Below are 17,986 nucleotides of genomic sequence, written 5' to 3' on the forward strand. Positions count from 1 at the left end.
TTCACGCGGTCAGAACAGTTTCAGTCCGTCAGTTGTTAGTAATCCAATCAGTCAGTGTCAGTCGAAATAAATCAATAATTTCACTAAGTACAAGTGATCAAGTTTCCTGGCGATACCGCTTCCATCTTCATCATCTCGTAAGTCTCAAGTCTCCGGCATTCCAGAGTAACAGTAAGTTCGACTACACGTAGTAAAATTCTTTAATAATAGTTTTTGGGTTTCTTCTTCTAATATTTTCTCATTTCTCCCTTACATTCTTTCTATCCTCTGCCATTCTCCTTACACATCTACTCCCTTTTTATTTTTCTTTTCTCTTTCTTTCTTTGCTTGGGCCGTCGGATCTCTCGGGCTCCCTATGCGTTGCGGAGCACTCAGCAGGTTCATGGTCGCCGAATAATTCGGCAAAATCTGCTTCTTCTCTGTTGGCTTCGGCCGTCGAACCTCACTGACTCCCTATGCGTTGTGGAACACTCAGCAGGTTCACCGAATAATTCGGGAAATCTATTCTTTTCTTTCTCTCCCCTTTTACAATTTTCTCTTTCCCTTCTTGATTTCTCTCCTCTATCGGATCTCTCGGTTTCCTGAAATATTTCAGAGCCTTAAGGTTTACGACCAATGACATTTCCTTCATATTCCAAATCCATTTCTTCTAGTGAAATCTGCATCATCCTTTCTTTCCGACGGAGACGGAGATGGAGGCGAGCCCTGAAGAGGCTTCATCCGTGTTATCGTCGCAACAAGCGAGCTCGTCAATCAGCCAACTACCCCTCGCCTAGGACATCTGAGGTTTTTACACATGCTGAAGAAACCACGAGTTGTTCCAGCAGGAGACCCTATTATTTGTGCATATCTTCTCCGTCCTATTCCCCGATTAGACCATCCGAATCTGAGTCACCCCCAGATTTCAGCGCACTCTTCCCAGAGCGCCATGACACTAATTTCCAGATATATTCAGATTTCCGCACCAAGAAATCTTTGGACGAGTTCTGCGAACTCCGGACTCCTTCCCCTCCTCTCCTAGACCTCACCATCAGAAATTCGACCTCCTCTTCGAAACAACCACATACACATAACTAAATATAGATTTAAATAGATTAACAACGTAGGATAAAAATATCAAATATAGATTAAATATACTAAACCATGTAAGACAAGAATAATTAGAATGTAGACAAACATACAAATATAAGTAGGATAACAAAGGGGGGCCGAGGCCCCCCAGGGGCGTGGGGGGGGTTCGGGGGGTGAGAGGGGAAATCGTAGGATCCTAAGGGGGCCTCGGACCCCCTTTCAGTCGGTAAGATGCTCCTTCAATCGGTAAGACGATTCTCTTTCTTTAGAGGGTTCGTATCCGAGGAGGGAGAAGGTGGATCCCTCTGGCGGTCGTCGTGACAGGTTTGTCGGTAAGGCGGTCGCGGGGGTTTCCCCGGGTCGGTTTCCCGTTCTCGACGCCGCCCTAGCGTTTTTATTCTAGCGTTTGTTTCGGGGCGCGTTCTCGACGCCGCCCTAGCGTTTGTTTTTTTTTTCGGGCGCGTCCTAATGTTTTTTTCCCGCTAGGTAACCCCGGGCGCGTCATCGACGCCGCCTTAGTGTTTTTTTTTCGAGCTCGCGTAGCTGTGGGTGCGTTACGTCGTCCTAGCATTTTTTTTTTTCGCGCGGTCTAGCGCTTTTCGCGCAGCCTTGGGCGCGTTCTCAACGCCGCCCTAACGTTTTTCCGCGCGGTCTAGCGCTTTTCGCGCAGCCAGCGCTTTTCGCGCAGCCTTGGGCGCGTTCTCGACGCCGCCCTAACGTTTTCCGCGCGGTCTAGCGCTTTCGCGCAGCCTTGGGCGCGAACGTCGCGATTAGTCGCGTCGTGCCGCCCTAACGTTTTCCGCGCGGTCTAGCGCTTTCGCGCAGCCTTGGGCGCGAACGTCGCGATTCGTCGCGCCGTCGAGGCGACTCGCGTTGTTGACAGGATGTTGCGTCGCGTCGTCGAGGCGACTCGCGTTGTTGACAGGATGTTGCGATTTGTCGGCTTTTCATAACGTCGCGATTAGGCGCGTCGTCGAGGCCGTGGTCTAGCGCTTTTCGCGCAGCCTTGGGCGCGAACGTCGCGATTAGTCGCGTCGTGCCGCCCTAACGTTTTCCGCGCGGTCTAGCGCTTTCGCGCAGCCTTGGGCGCGAACGTCGCGATTAGTCGCGCCGTCGAGGCGACTCGCGTTGTTGACAGGATGTTGCGTCGCGTCGTCGAGGCGACTCGCGTTGTTGACAGGATGTTGCGATTTGTCGGCTTTTCATAACGTCGCGATTAGGCGCGTCTCGCGTCGTTTTCCGCGGGGCCTAGCGCGTCCTGTTTCGCGGGATGTCGCGGTTTGTTATATCGTCTTAGACATGTTTTTACGTCTAGGTGATTATGAGGATATATCATGTATGCCCGCTTATCCTGTTTTGTAGAATGTTGTGGTTTGACTCGTTGTCGTCGAGGCGATTTTCTGAGCGATATTTGTTGCCTTGTGTTTACGATGGCGAGAACCGTTAAAGTGGTGAATCGGTGCCAGTATGTAAGACACGAATGATCGACGACGATGAGATGTGTTAGTGTCATTCGCTGGAAGATTTAACATCCTCTCCATTGCGAAATGTCACGGCGTATCTATCGGTCAATGTGACGGACTACGTTGTGAGAGGACAATACGCACCGATTTCCAATCAATTAAAGAGGCGCGGTTGTCGAGTTCCGCCTCAATGTGAGATTTCGCCTAAAAAGATAATAGAGGCGTGCGTATGTCATCATTATCGAGGGATGGCATATAATCTGTTATTGGAGGTACTCTACGAAAAGAAGAAGCCGATCGAGATTAGTAGGCGACAGGAGTACATGGTGAATTTTAACGAAAGCGGTTATTACGATGTGTTTAATGATAACGATGACGACGAGATGTTTTTTTGCGCTCATCGTAAGTATGGGAGGAAAAGCGGTGTCGTTTCGTCAGCCGCGTACGAGGAGGAGAGAAAAAGAAGAGAGCGCGTTGGCAACAATTGGCGCAACTAAGTGTGCGCGCATGTAAGTATGTATTATAATCGTAATATAAATATGGATTGTATATATGTATGAGAGAATAAGATTAACCGCGAGAGAGAAACGAAGTTTTTTCCTCGTTTGTTTGCGGCCTATCGCGGAGCTGAGAGGCGGATCGACGATGCGTTGGGAATTTTCAATTAGTGGTGGTACCGAGGATGACGTTATATTATTGAGAACGTATGAGTAACGAGAGGTGGAGACCGCGCGAGGGGGAAATTGTCGCACGAGTACTAATATTGAGAGATTTAAATGTGTAATATCAAGGACAACGGTATTGGGAATGTATGAGAGAGATGGAGGTTGTTCGAGGAGGGGGAATTGTCGTAAGAGTATTAATGATGAGAGAATATTTTATTACTCTATTGTTATTATTTTATTATTCAATTGTTATTATTTTATTATTCTATTGTTATTATTTTATTACTCTATTGTTGTATTATTGTATCAGGCATATAAAAACAGGAAAGAGCTATTTGTAGCGGAAAGACATGCATTTTGATTATGTAAGATATCACTTCGACGCTGTCTCGGGGGTATATATTTAGTCGTGAGAGGCACTTTTTTTCTCTCATTGTTAGGAACGTATATGGAAACAGTCGCATCTAACGGTGGTTCGTCTTCGAGCGAGAGCGAGAGCGACGAATCGTTTTTACGCGCGTTCGATCGTAATTTGACGTATCGCGATTCCGATGACGATCGTTGCGAGTTGCTTATTGAGAGTGACGACAGTTTAGAGTGTCACGAGACTATTGCGCCCGGTAATGACAAGGAGTGGATCGTGACGAGAGAAAATGTTCGCTGGAATGTGGCTACGTATCACTTGCGACGGGAGATCGGTACGAAGAGTTCGCGAGAGAAACTGTGGATCGGAACGTTGCTCGCTCTGAGCGATAGAGCGGTAATCTACGAGAGAACAGCGAGAGAGAAAAAAATTCGAGACGTTAAATTCGTCGTTCCTACGGACAATTGGGGTAACACAGTGTGGGAAGTTGCGACATGAAAAAAAGTTGCGATCTTCTCGAACGCGCGGCGGGAATTGAAGGGGTGTGCGCCTATCGTATTTGGGAACAGGAGTGTATCGAGTGTCTCCAGATCTTGAGAGAAAGATGTGAGAATAGAGTCGATCCTACGGTTACCGGAACGATAAATTCTTTAATCTCTCGAATAGCGCAATTGGAGGGTGCGAGATTCGCTTTGAGTAGACGTTTTAGTCACTTGGGTGCAGGATACGACGGTTCGAAGGGATTCGAATGGGTGGATATCGAGACGGCTTTCGCGAATCGTGTACGAACGGGTGCTGTGGTAAATATCGAGTACATCGAACCTCGACGGTTTCTTGAGGACGCGAGGGCTACGGTGCTCGAGCGAGTGCAAGTCGATCTTGATATGCACGTGTGTTTAAAGATCAACACCGTGTTTCACGGGGAGTTTGTCGCAAATGATAAAAGTGCCGTTAAGAGCATTCGTACGAAGAATTGTCAACTATTCGGTATGTCCGATCTACGAGAATGGTATGACGAGAACGTTATGAATGTTGTTCTGACGTCGCTAGAAGAATTTCAGGAACGTGATAGCGGTTGGGCGTTATTTCGAATATTAAATTTGATGATTAATATAAATAAGTGTAATCTTATGCACGCTGGATGTTGGACGTTACTTCCTCCGAAGATAAAATATAAAAGAGCCGTGATTAATGTACGTTCACACGATAATGCGTGTTTCGCGTGGGCGGTGATGGCCGCTCTATATCCCGTTGATATGCACCCGGATAGATCGTCGTCGTATCCTCACTATTCGTTAGTGCTAAATTTCGATGGTATTGATTTTCCTATGACACTACGAAATATCGCTAGATTCGAACGTCTCAATGATTTGTCTATTAACGTATTTGCTATTCGAGAGAAAACGGGGAGAAACGATATCACGATCGTTCCTTTGTCGCATACGGAAAACAAAAAATCTACGCACGTGAATTTGCTCTATTTGTCGAACGGTGCGGCGATAATGTCGGTCATTTCGTATGGATAAAGCACTTGTCTCGACTGTTAACGTCGCAAATAAATAAGCATAAGGAAAAAAAATACATATGCGATCGGTAAGCGTAAGAGAGATTATTCTCGTTGTGAGATAAATTTTGTATTAATTATATATTGTATTTTTCAGATGTCTACATTATTTTTATTCAAATGAGAAATTGGTCGCGCATAGCATCGAGTGCGGAAAAGCGAACGATTGTGCTGTTATTCTTCCGAGCGAGGACAATAAGTTGCTCTCGTTTCACAATCACGACAGAAAGGAGAGACTACGATTCGTCGTGTATGCAGATCTGGAGTGTGTCCTAGAAAAGGGAAATCAACGATTCAGTGGAAGTCTCGACAATAGATTCGCCTATCAACACCACAAGGCGTTTAGCGTAGGATATTATTTGCATAGCACGTACGACGGAATCGTTTCCGCGTATAGATTTCGCCGAGGCGACGATTGCGTCTCGTGGTTCGTCGAGGAGCTGCGCGCTCTCGCGTGTCGCGTGAAGAAGATTCTGTGCGCTAGCGTACCGATGTCGGAGCTCACGTCGAACGAATGGAACGCTTTTCAAAAGGCGACAAATTGTCACGTGTGCGGAAAGAGCTTTGAGTCGTACGATATTCGTGTGCGTGATCACTGTCATCTTACCGGACGATATAGAGGACCCGCGCACGCGAGTTGTAATTTGAATTATCAGAATGCGTTTGTTATTCCTGTTTTTTTTCATAATCTATCCGGTTATGATGCACACTTCATTATTAAGGATATAGCGAACGCTTTTGAGGGTAGAGTCGATTTGTTACCGTTGACTAAGGAAAATTACATCGCGTTTTCGAAAATTGTCAACGATTCGACGTACGGAAAATGGAAGACTTGTGTTAAGCTACGTTTCGTGGATTCGTTTAAGTTTCTTAATACTAGTTTAGAAAAAGTAGTTTCGTATCTAGATCGAGAAAAATTGAGGATCTCGCGATTCGAATTTTCTGATTTAATTGCGGAGGATTTCGAGTTGCTCACGCGCAAGGGCGTATTTCCTTATGAGTATATTGATAGCGTTGATAAACTGTTAGTAACCGAATTACCGCCGATTGAAGCTTTTTACAGTTCTTTAATTGGTGAAACTGTGAGTGTTAGTGATTATGAACATGCGCAAAGAATATGGGAACGTTTTCATGTGAAAACTCTCGGCGAATACAGCGATCTATATTTGAAAACGGATGTGCTTCTCTTGGCGGATGTCTTTGAAAATTTTCGAGATACTTGTATGGAAAGTTACAATTTGGATCCAGCGCATTATTTCATATTACCAGGATATACGTGGGACGCTATGTTGAAATATACGAACGTTCGATTCGATCTGCTCACTGATATTGATATGGTGATGTTCGTAGAGCGCGGTATACGCGGCGGGTTAAGCCAATGCTCGAATAGATACGCGCGAGTTAATAATCAATATGAATCATCATATGATTCGTCTCAACCGTCGTCGTATCTTATGTATTACGATGTGAACAATCTCTACGGTTGGGCTATGTGCGAACCATTACCGTATGCGGAATTTCGTTGGGTCGAGAATGTCGAGGGTTTCGATATTATGTCCGTGCCATCTGACTCCGATATTGGTTATATTCTAGAAGTCGATCTCGAATATCCGCGACATCTTCACGACGATCACGCGGATCTTCCGTTTTGCCCGACGCGCGAGAGACCACCGGGAAATCGAAACGAAAAGCTACTCGCCACGCTCTACGACAAGTCGCGTTACGTGACGTATTATCGTAATCTTCAGCAGTGCGTGCGACACGGTTTATGCGTGACAAAGATCTATCGCGCGTTGCAATTCGCGCAGTCTCCTTGGTTGCGCGCGTATATCGAGCTCAATACGGAACGGAGAACTCGCGCGAGCAATGAGTTCGAGAGAAATCTGTATAAGCTGATGAACAACGCGGTTTTCGGTAAAACAATGGAGAACGTACGTAATTACGTAGACGTGAGACTCGTGACGCGTTGGGATGGAAGATATGGCGCAGAAGCGCTGATCGCGAAACCGAATTTTCATAGTAGGAGCGTTTTCGACGAGAATCTTATGGCTATCGAGTTACGCAAACTCGAGGTTCAATTTAACAAACCAATCTACGTCGGTATGTGTATTCTAGAAATATCTAAGATGCGATTATACGATTTTCATTACGATTATATGATACCGCTTTATCGCTCTAAATGCAAAATTATGTACACGGATACCGATAATTTGATATATTTTCTGGAATGTCAAAATGTTTATGAGAATATGAAGCGAGATATCGTGAGATTTGATACTAGCGATTATTCCGACAACAACGCGTACGATATACCGCGCGCGAATAAAAAGGTTCTTGGTTTGATGAAAGATGAGAACAACGGAGCGATAATGACGGAGTTCATAGGACTCAGGGCGAAGATGTATGCTCTGAGAGTTTTGGGAAAGAGCGATACGAAGAGAATAAAGGGCGTTAGGAGGAATACCGTCGCGAAAACGATAACGTTCGAGGATTTCGCGTGTTGCTTGAACGAATCTTTGCAGCAATCGAGACGTCAGGCGTGCATACGCTCGATGTTGCACGAGGTTTACACCGTGTCCGAATTAAAGCTAGTTTTGAGTCCTTACGACGACAAGCGATACTTAATACCTGGCTCCACTAATACATTACCGTGGGGTCATTATAAGATACCGTTATAATAAGTAAACTTTGTACTAATATAGAATAAGTGATACTGTACATTCTTTATTTATTATAATACAGCTGTTTTGTGAATCCAAGAGTTATGTGTATTGTCCATTCCTAACCATTTGACAAAAACTTTATCGTCCTTTCTACGTAATACTTTCTCAACGAGATAGATATCAGGATTGGAAACTCGTAGTAACTCGTGTTCGTAAAACCCTCCGGCTATTGGTTCCTTACGATAGTCTTTTAGCAGATACGTCACAGGATTCGTGTGTTGCACCTTAGCGATTCGAAAAATCTCAGTCGTCCAGTTAGGCGTATATCCTTTTTCGAAAATCGTTTTGAACTTGCTAACGCGTACCGGATCGTTCACCTTGAATTTTGCGGGGGCTGAAATCTTCAAGTGACTGTATACCGTGGAGAGAAGTCTCTTGGCAATGGTTGGAGTTACATCCGCCGGTCGCATTCCGATCGTTCGATGCGTGCGATTGTTATACTCCGAGATTAAACGCGGTAGAGCATCGAGCCATCTGTACGATCCGTTTAGCGTAAAGAGTTTCCACATGTTGTTCTTGAGCGTGCGATTAAATCGCTCCACAACCGCCGCTTTCATTACCGAGTACGTTGAGTAATGGCGTATATCGTATCTGTCAGTAATCGCTTTTACGGAGGCGTTGTAGAACTCCTTGCCCTTGTCCGTTTGTAGATTTCGCGGATATCGAGCGTCGTCGCGAAATATCTTAGATAACGCCGCGGCTACCTCGCTTCCGCTCTTGCTTTTCAGCGGCACAGTCCACGCGTATTTGCTCAACACATCGATAACCGTCATCACATAATTGTAGCCTTTGTTTTGTCGCGCGTACGGACGCATCTCAACGACATCGGCTTGCCACAGATCGTCGTAATCGCGCACTATGATTCGACGACGCGGAAAATTTCTTCGCGCCGGCTTGTGAAGCTCGTCGACGAGTCTTCTCTTCTCGATGCTCATCGTTGATTTTTTTACGAGGAGGCGCGATTCGCGTTTGTTTTATTCGTGCGTATTCGCTCCTGTTCCTCGTTCCAAATGTTAATCGTGTGTTTCATAATATTTGGAATATCCGTTTTTAGTGTGCTTAGTAATTCGTTTATTGTTTCTCTAGTCACTATTTTATCCACGTTCAACGAGGCCAGCGTCCTGTCCAGTGTCTCTCTCGTTATCGTATTATTCGTTAGCTCTCTCGTGATTCTCGTCAGATCTGTCACGCTACGCGCGAGGTTCTCCACGTTCGTCGATATTTTCTCGCGGCTCTTCGACGATGCGTCGAACTCGTTTCGCACGGATTTCTCTAACTTATGCAGTGATTCCTCTAGGATCTGTGTTCGTTTCTCCTGAACGTCGCTGATCGTCTCGACGGTCTTTCGAATCTCGCTCGAGTCTCTAGTTTGCACTTTGTCCTGTTTTTCCTCCATTCGTCCTAATTCACGTTGAAACATGAGCAGATCTTTAAGTCGTTGAGTGTTCCGTTTATCGAGTAGTTGTTTCGTTTCTCTTATTCGTTTATCGAGATCGACGAACAAAGCTTCCCTCCTTTCCTCGATCTGTCGCAGTGATTCCTCTAGATTTCGCGTTCGTTTCTCTTGAGTGTCACGGAGCGTCTCAATGATTCCTCGGATCTCGCTCAGATCTCTCTCTCGCGATTCGTCCCGTTTTTCGAGCTCCTGTTCCACTGTGTCTCTCGTCTTCTCTATTCGTTTGTCGTGATCAACGAGCGAGGCTTCGCTCTTCTTCTCGAGATGCCGCAGAATGTCCACCTCGGTTTTTACGTCGTAATACTGCAAGAGAATATTTCGAATTCGCTTGTTCATATCTTCTAGCTGTGTTTTCGTAGTTCGTTCGTTAGAACTTTCGATTCCTCGCTCCTTACGCGAAGCGCTTCGTCGACATAACCTTTGGTTGTCGCGTCGGTATCATCGATCGGTGTATCCAAATGGCGTATCTTATGTCTGTTGACGTCATAGTCGTTCGGAATCTTATGTCTGTTGACGTCATAGTCGTTCGGATTAAGGCAGAGCGCGCTGCGACGCACGTACGCCTGCAGGGATTCGATCGTCGAATGATCGTTAATGCCGCGTTGCTTCTCCAGAGATTTCCCGAATTTATTCACGGACATCATGCTCTCGCGGGTGACGAATCTACCGCGCGTGATAATCTGCTCGTAATCTCGGCGTAATCTCTGCATATCGTATTTGAGAAACAATCTGGCTACGCGCGTCATAGATTCCTCCAAGTCATCGATCGATTTAACCGTGCTCTCATTCATCTTCGACAATAAAGTTCGAGTGTTTGTCGAGAATTCGCTCGTCTCGGAGATTTTCGTTTCCGCGTCTCGAAATGCGCTGTCCACGTAACTTTTACTCGCGGCGTCGGTATCGGTTCTAGGTGTAGCTAAACGCCGTATAATTTTGTCTCTAGCGTCGTAGTAATCGTCACTTAGACAGAGAGCGTTATTACGTATATAGCGACGTAAGGAATCGATCGACGGTCGCGAGCGTACCCTGTCACCTCCGCCGAACGACTCCAGCGGTCTTCCGAACTTGTTCACCAACATAACGGGAATACCGGTCGCCACCAGTGCGCGCCACGTTTTATTCGATCGCGTCGATCTCGCGAAGTTCCTCGAGTATCGATAGAATCTCATTGTCATGAGCGTCGTTGCCAGCTCGTCTAGAGGCATCGAGCAATCGAAGACGATCGACTAGTTCGTTGGGATCGTCCCAATGGACGTACTCGATTCCTTTGTTTCTCACCCGCATAGTAGATGGAATAGAGTCGATCTCTTTTTTTCTCGCTTTACTAATACCAGCACCACTTTTATCCTTATCGAGCAATAATGGCGCGATGATATGTTTGTACTTGAAACCTTTGTTTCCTAGAATAGGCATAAGCGCATTGTGGCCACGTCGATGGGCGTTTGTAATTAACAGTATACTCTTGTACATTTGCTTGTCGTTTTCCGTGTACACAGCGTCGTCGGAAAGTCTCTTGAAGATCAACTCGTACAAGCCCGGGCTACCCGGATATCGCGTGTCGCCCACGATCACGCTGTCATCGGCGGTCACGTCGAATCGCCTATCGCCAAGCATCGAGCCGTCTAAATCGAAGTACACTCCGTAAACGTAATCGATCTCGCTCTGTTTGTCCCCGCTTAGAAGCGCACCCATATATTTGCGACCTAATGGTCCCCATTGTGCGTTCGATATTGATTCTTCCGATTCATTTCTAGTCGCGGGACTCACCGTCGCGATCAAGGGCGATCTCGTCGAGAGGCGTCTTCTCGTCGATCTAGACGATGGCTCATCGTCGTCGTCGGTTTCGCGTTTTCTCTTAGCACCGATGAACGCGATCGGATCGATTCCCTCGTCTCGCGTAGTATTCTCGGCAATTCGTTTCAACGGCTGAACGATCGGCTTGAGTCGTCTCTCCAGCGCGATCTCCTCTTCTATCTCACCGGTCTTTAACTCTCTGTACTTTTTACGTATAGAGTTCTGAGTCTTCGCGATCTCTCGCGCCGTTTTTTCCAACCGAGCGACATTTGTACCAGCCGCAGCGTCAACGTCCATTTTCGTAGCACAACTGATCGCTTTACACCACGGCGAAATCGTTAAATCCTCGTCTATATCTACCATTTCTTAACGCGCTGTCTTTATCGATGACTACGAAACCATATTTGCGTTTCCAACACGCGCGACATAAGGCGTAAAAATTCTCATACGACATATCCGTGTTCACATGCTCGTTGTAAACGTGCTTTAGGTTAGTGCCATCCTGTTTAAACAGAATTAAAAAATTCGCGTTGTCGCGTATCAAGTGTTTTGGAATTTTAGCATATGTCTGACAAAGATAGAAACAATCGATGCTCGAGTGTCGACCCATGGCAAAATATTCCCTGATCACATTCTGCTTGTCACAGGCCACGTCGTCGAACACGAATATCGAATCGGGAAGCGCCTCGCTCGGCGGCACGACGTCGCTATTGTTTGAGAACGCGTGATAACCAATCTCGTCCATCGACTCGAGTAGTTCCGCCAGATATCGATATTTTGGTTGTTGCAGAGATTTCGAGTAGACGTACACATTCTCAAAGCGTGCGCCATGCGGACTTTCGAACATGCTTATCAACACGTTCGTTTTACCGCAATTGGAGGGGCCGCAAATGATGCAACGTATCGTGTTCGGTAGTAGAAGGCCGTGTCTGCGCGCCCTCCCGATCGCGTCGCCCGAGATTCGTCGAGCCTTACGATCGAGATTGAGCACTCCTATAGCTGGCGACCGTCGAACGAATCGCATTTACTCGCGCTCGCTTCGAGAAGACGCGACCGATAATTTCTCCACTTATACTCGACGGCGATTCGATCGCGCACAGTGATCGGAATGTTTCCTCTATTAACGGACAAACGCGATATTCTCAATCTATCCGCTCAACAGTTGCAACTTATTCCGAAGTTCGTTCTCGTGCGTGATTTCGATAGATACGTGGAGCTACTGTGGGACAAGTTACCCGATTATCTCAGAGCGGATCCCGAGGTACAACGTTGTCGCGTGTGTCTGGAACATTATAATCGTCCGTGGCAACAATCGCATATAGACGGTCCTGCACCTCTTATTAAAAATTGTAACGAATGTTTAGCGGCGTGGGATTACTCAATGCGGCGATAAACGCGCTTCCCTTCGAACTACATATTCCCGGGTATCAATTTTGTGGGCCCGGCACCCATCTCGCGAAACGATTGGCGCGCGGCGATCGAGGCGTAAATCCGTTGGATGCGGCGTGCCGCGAGCACGATATCGCCTATTCGCGAAATAAGAAACTCGCCGATCGCCACGACGCCGATCGAGCTCTCGCTGAGAAAGCGCGCGAACGTATAACAGCCGGAGATTCCACCTTCGGCGAGAGAGCTGCCGCGACCGCCGTATGGGCTGCTATGAAAACAAAGACGAAGCTAGGCATGGGTTTGAAAAAGAAGAGAAGGAAGACGACAACGAGGAAGAGGATACTTCCAACAGTGAAACGTGGAGGCTTGTTACCCATTTTTCCGATATTAGGCGCGCTCGGTTCTTTAATCGGTGGAGCGGCGGGTGTCGCGAAGGCAGTAAACGCCAGTAAAACTGCACGGCGTCAACTGGAGGAGTTGCAACATCACAATCGAGCGATGGAGGGTCACGGATTGCATCTAGCGCCTTACAAACGTGGCAGCGGTGTAACGAGAAGAACGAAAAAAAAAATCATGGAAAGAAACGTTAGGATCGCTTAGGTTACCGGTCTCCGGCATCACAACGAACGAACAATTGAACCGTTCGGCGCGTCGTCTACGAGTACCTTTCTTCAGAGGAGTGTTTATGCGTGACGCATTACCATTAAAGGCGCGACGTAACGAGAGTGGCATCGTGAATCTCGACGACTCGATGGGTTCGGGTACTCACTGGGTCGCCTATGCGAAGAGGGGAAACGACGCGATTTACTTCGACAGTTTCGGCAATCTTCGACCGCCGAGGGAACTCGAGAGATATCTCGGCGGCGTAAATATAACGTACAATCGCGGATCGTATCAGACGTACGATCAGAACATTTGCGGTCAGTTGTGTCTGCGATTTCTCTCGAAAATTGGTCGCGATGTCGCTGAGTCTTTCGTTCACCGGTAGGAGTAGCGTTCTCACGGCGTGCTATTTTCCCGCTTTAGATCTGAGCGACGACGATTATGAGTTAGGTCTCACGAATTTCGAGACATACAACACTATACCGAATGTCGATTTCACGAATAATAAGTTCTATTACGACGACAAAACGATCGTGATTCCCGAAGGTTCGTACGAATTAAGTGCGATAGACAGATATCTAAATGCCGCTATCTCTAAAAAGCGAAAGATCGACGAAAGCAAAAGGACGAGCGACGATGACGAGAGCGACGACATCGTCTATGACGAGAGCGACGAGGGCGAAAGAGGCGCGCGGTCTCTGATCATTCGAGCCAATGAAAATACTATGAAAAGTGAAATTAAATGCGAGCATCAAATCGATTTCGCGAAACCGAACAATATCGTTTCGCTCCTGGGATTCTCATCGTCGCGCGTGCTACGACCGAACAAATGGCATACGTCCGACAGACCCGTGAATATCATGGGCGTAAATATCATTAGAGTGGAGTGCAATATCACCGCAGGTGCGTACAGCAATAACGAGCCGGTTCACACGATACACGAGTTTTCGCCGAATGTTCCTCCGGGATATAAACTGTCGAACGCTCCAACATCGATCATTTACTTTCCGATCATCGCGCGAAACGTTACCGATATCACACTTCGAATCGTGGATCAAGACGGGCAACCGATCGATTTTCGTGGAGAAGAGATAACGGCGCGACTTCACGTGCGACGACGAAGACATTAGAGAGAAATGCGCGAAAGCAAAAGATGCTCGTTCTAAATGAATGGTACTCGAGAGGAAGAGAAGAAGACGCAAACGCTACATCCGCGATTCCATCGCAAAACGACGCGACGAGGAAGGCACACGAGGGAAGAACAAACGAGCTGAACGCCGCGAACGTTGCATTTTTAAGATCTTTAGGTTTCGTCGTGAAAAATCAACATGGCGAGCGACATTTTAAGTATCGGAGGTGCTCCAATCTTTGACGATCGTATCGTGAAAATAGAAACTCACACTTACAATCCATATGCTAACACTACATTCGGATACAGCGACGAGATACGAATACCTATTCAGCAACAGGATCTGTATACGTTGCCATGTGAAAGTTTTCTATACATCGAGGGAAAATTTGCGACGAGAGAGACCGCGAAGGAAGGCACGGCGAAGGAAGGCACATCGAAAGAAGTTATGAGAACAAAGCTAGTCAATAATTGCGTCGCGTTTATGTTCGACGAGATTCGATACGAGCTTAATGGCGTAGAAATCGATAAGAGCAGAAACGTCGGCATAACAACCTTGATGAAAAACTATGCATCGTTGAGCTACGAGAGAAATAGAGCTTTACAGAACACCAGATAGGAAATATCGCCTATAGCGTTGGACGATTTCAACTTTTGCGTGTCTCTCAACGTACTTCTCGATTTCTGCGAAGATTACAAACGCATAGTGATAAACGCGCGACACGAACTCATTCTGATACGCGCTTGCAACGATAACAATTGCGTCGTGGCGCATTCAGATCAGAGACCGAAGATCATCTTGTTAAGAATACAGTGGCGAATGCCACACGTGATACTTAATGACGTTAACAAACTGTCGCTTCTGCAAACGTTGAACAGTGGACGATATCTGAACATGGGCTTTTGTTCGTGGGATCTGTACGAATTTCTGCTGTTGCAAAGTACGACCAAGCATTCCTGGGCGGTAAAAGCGGCGACGCAATTGGAGAAACCGCGATACGTGATATTCGCGCTACAGATTGGAAGGAAAAACGTACCGTCGGAAGATGTTTCTAAATTCGACGATTGCAAGCTGACTAATATAAAACTCTATTTGAATTACGAGTTCTATCCCTACGACGATATAAATCTAGATTTCGAGCGTAACAAGTTCGCAGTGTTGTACGATATGTATCTGAAATTTCGAAAGACGTATTACGGGTGCGAGACCTGCGAACCGTTCATGACTGTCACTAGATTTCTGCAATACGGTCCGCTAGTGGTCATCGATTACTCCCGCCAGAACGAATCGATCAAGAGCGCCACCATCGACGTTCGCGTAGAATTCGAATGCAAAGAGAACGTTCCGGCTAACACAACGGCTTATTGTCTCATCATTCACGATAGAGTTGTAGAGTATAACCCACTGACGAACGTCGTACGTAAACTCACGTAATTGCGGTTTTCCTACGAGAGCGATGCCAAACATACCGATCTTCGTCGATCTGCAAGGTTTTACCGTTCGAGAAAAATTTACGGTTAAAGAGGTGGCAATATTAAAAAATGGAAAAGAGCTGACCCATCGAATATTTCGAGAGGCGATGTCTTGGAATCTTCTTACAAAAACAGAAAAATCTAAAGCGTGTTGGATAACCTCCAATCATCACGGCTTGCAGTGGAGCGACGGCGACGTCGCGTACAGACTCTCGAAGAACGTGATTCGAAACAGCGTGTGCGATCAATCACGAGACGCGCCCAAACAAGTGTATGTCAAAGGCTTGGAGAAAAAAAAATGGTTAGAGGAAATTCTCGGCTGCGACGTCATCGCGGATCACGACGTGATCGTCGAGACTATTGACGCGGATTTCGAGGATATAGGGCGCCTAAGCACTCTGGACGACGTTCGAGCATTTCATTGCGAGCGTCACACGAAGCATTGCGCAATGGAGAACGTGTGCAAATTGTACGACTGGTGGTCAAAACGACAGGAATGTATCATCGAATTGTAATATCGCCGCATTAACGACTTATATCATATATCCAATTAGTTTTTAATATTATAATTAGATTCATTGTTTTATATTATAATTATATTCATTGCTTATACTATAATCGAATTGAAATTAATTTCAGTGCTTATATGCTTATACTATAATCGAATTGAAATTAGTTTGTAATCATTATATTAGATTCAGTGCTTATATTATAATTAGATTCACTGCTTATATATTATAATCGAATTGTTTTATCACTCGCTATACTTATATACATGCTTGAAAAAAATACACAAAACATTGTTTATAATATATCTCACTTTTTATTTCATCTCAATCTTACATCCCAAAGTACAGAGCAACGAGTTCGCAATCGATAATGTCGTTACGATCGTAGGCATCGCTATCGCGTATAACTTTCGAGATATTTTCCTTATCCTTAGCAGTTAACGCAATATCCTTAAAACGTGTCAATTTCGTATTAATTTTTCCTAATATTTTGGTCAATGAGAGAACGAGTCGACTGATGCAATGCTCGAGCTCGAACATATTTTTCACTGTTTCCTTCGACATGGCCAAGCGAGCCACGGATGTTTCCAGGCGTAATATCGTCAAATTGTTGATTTTTCCAAAACGCACGGTCATATTTCCAATATCCAACGGGGCTGGAAAGGACGGTTCTCCATTGATACTCTGCAGATACTTCAAGAGAACGTCTTGTTGCTCGACAAGCTGCCTCCACGTATCGGGCGACATCAAGACCTCCTTGCCATGACTATCTCCCAGAATAATATTCACGCGCGAGGAGCGCTCAAGAGTAACACATATATTAAGAAATTTGTATCCCGTCTTAGTCAAGGAATATTTTCGTTCTAAAATTCTAACTGAATTATTGGTATAACCGGCATTACTATGACTCGACGCGAACGATCTGTCATCGTCGAATGTCCTCTTTCTCTTTTTGGCGTCATCGCTCTCGTCGACTCGGCACGTCTCGAAATCCTGCAAGCGCTCGATATCGTACATCTTTACGATCGAAGAGATCGCGCAATACTGTTCGTAAACGTTTCGTATCCTTAGCTCTATACACTATGCGAAAACTTCCGTACCTCTTCCTCCTCCCTCTCCTCTTCTAAATCGTCCTCGCTCGAAAATACGTTCCTCATCTGAGCGAGTCTTTTCAAAAGAGCACGCAATTGCTCTAACAATCCGTCCTTTGGACACACGATACCAAAAATGTCCAAATCAAATTTACCGGCCATAATTACACTTCTAGTAAATTCATTATATTTAAAGAACTGTCGTTTAACAAAAAAGTACAGATTACCATCGATATATCGAACAGCGGACGTTACAGCAGGTGGAATCCCAGGAAATATCACGTGCAACGAATTATGCCTGACGGCTATCATCGAGCAATCGTCGATCTCGGCCACGATTTCGTCGTTGTAGATCGCGAACGTTCGTCCCACGTTAGTATTAATCACAGCATTAATTTTCGCATTAGGAGGAAGATTCATATCTTTCAATTTCCTCGGCCAGCCCGGTACTAGCTCAAAACTCGGATATTCTATCATATAAACCGTATTGTCAACAAACAATACGAGTTGGCCCGAAGGTCGTCGATACGTACCCGCCAAACGCGTAAAATTATCGGGAAGAAAACGCAGATAGTCCGTCAGTAACAACGACTTACCGTAAGATTTTCCGTTTAGATCGACCGACCATAAGTAATGTCGATACGCCACATACATTCTATTTTCTAATACCAATACCGCATCAACGCGTCGCA

The 17,986-nt window shown here is 45.8% G+C and overlaps 2 protein-coding genes across 2 annotated transcripts; both read left to right on the forward strand.

The window, feature by feature from the left end:
- Nucleotides 1-2,782: 2,782 nt before the first annotated feature.
- On the forward strand, nt 2,783-7,805 carry LOC148935724 (uncharacterized). Its single transcript, XM_089080610.1, has 5 exons — nt 2,783-2,936; nt 3,640-3,897; nt 4,230-4,572; nt 5,270-7,223; nt 7,374-7,805. The coding sequence occupies exons 1-5, from the start codon at nt 2,783-2,785 to the stop codon at nt 7,803-7,805; spliced, it is 3,141 nt and encodes a 1,046-aa protein (XP_088936736.1).
- Nucleotides 7,806-15,041: 7,236 nt separating this feature from the next.
- LOC105424949 (uncharacterized) lies at nt 15,042-15,656 on the forward strand. The gene has a single exon (XM_089080611.1). It carries the CDS (start codon nt 15,042-15,044, stop codon nt 15,654-15,656), a length of 615 nt encoding a protein of 204 aa, XP_088936737.1.
- The last annotated feature ends 2,330 nt before the right edge of the window (nt 15,657-17,986 follow it).

The sequence above is a fragment of the Pogonomyrmex barbatus genome, unplaced genomic scaffold, assembly GCF_055798465.1.
Source record: "Pogonomyrmex barbatus isolate J1 unplaced genomic scaffold, ASM5579846v1 scaffold4, whole genome shotgun sequence".
In the NCBI taxonomy this organism is placed as follows: domain Eukaryota; kingdom Metazoa; phylum Arthropoda; class Insecta; order Hymenoptera; family Formicidae; genus Pogonomyrmex; species Pogonomyrmex barbatus.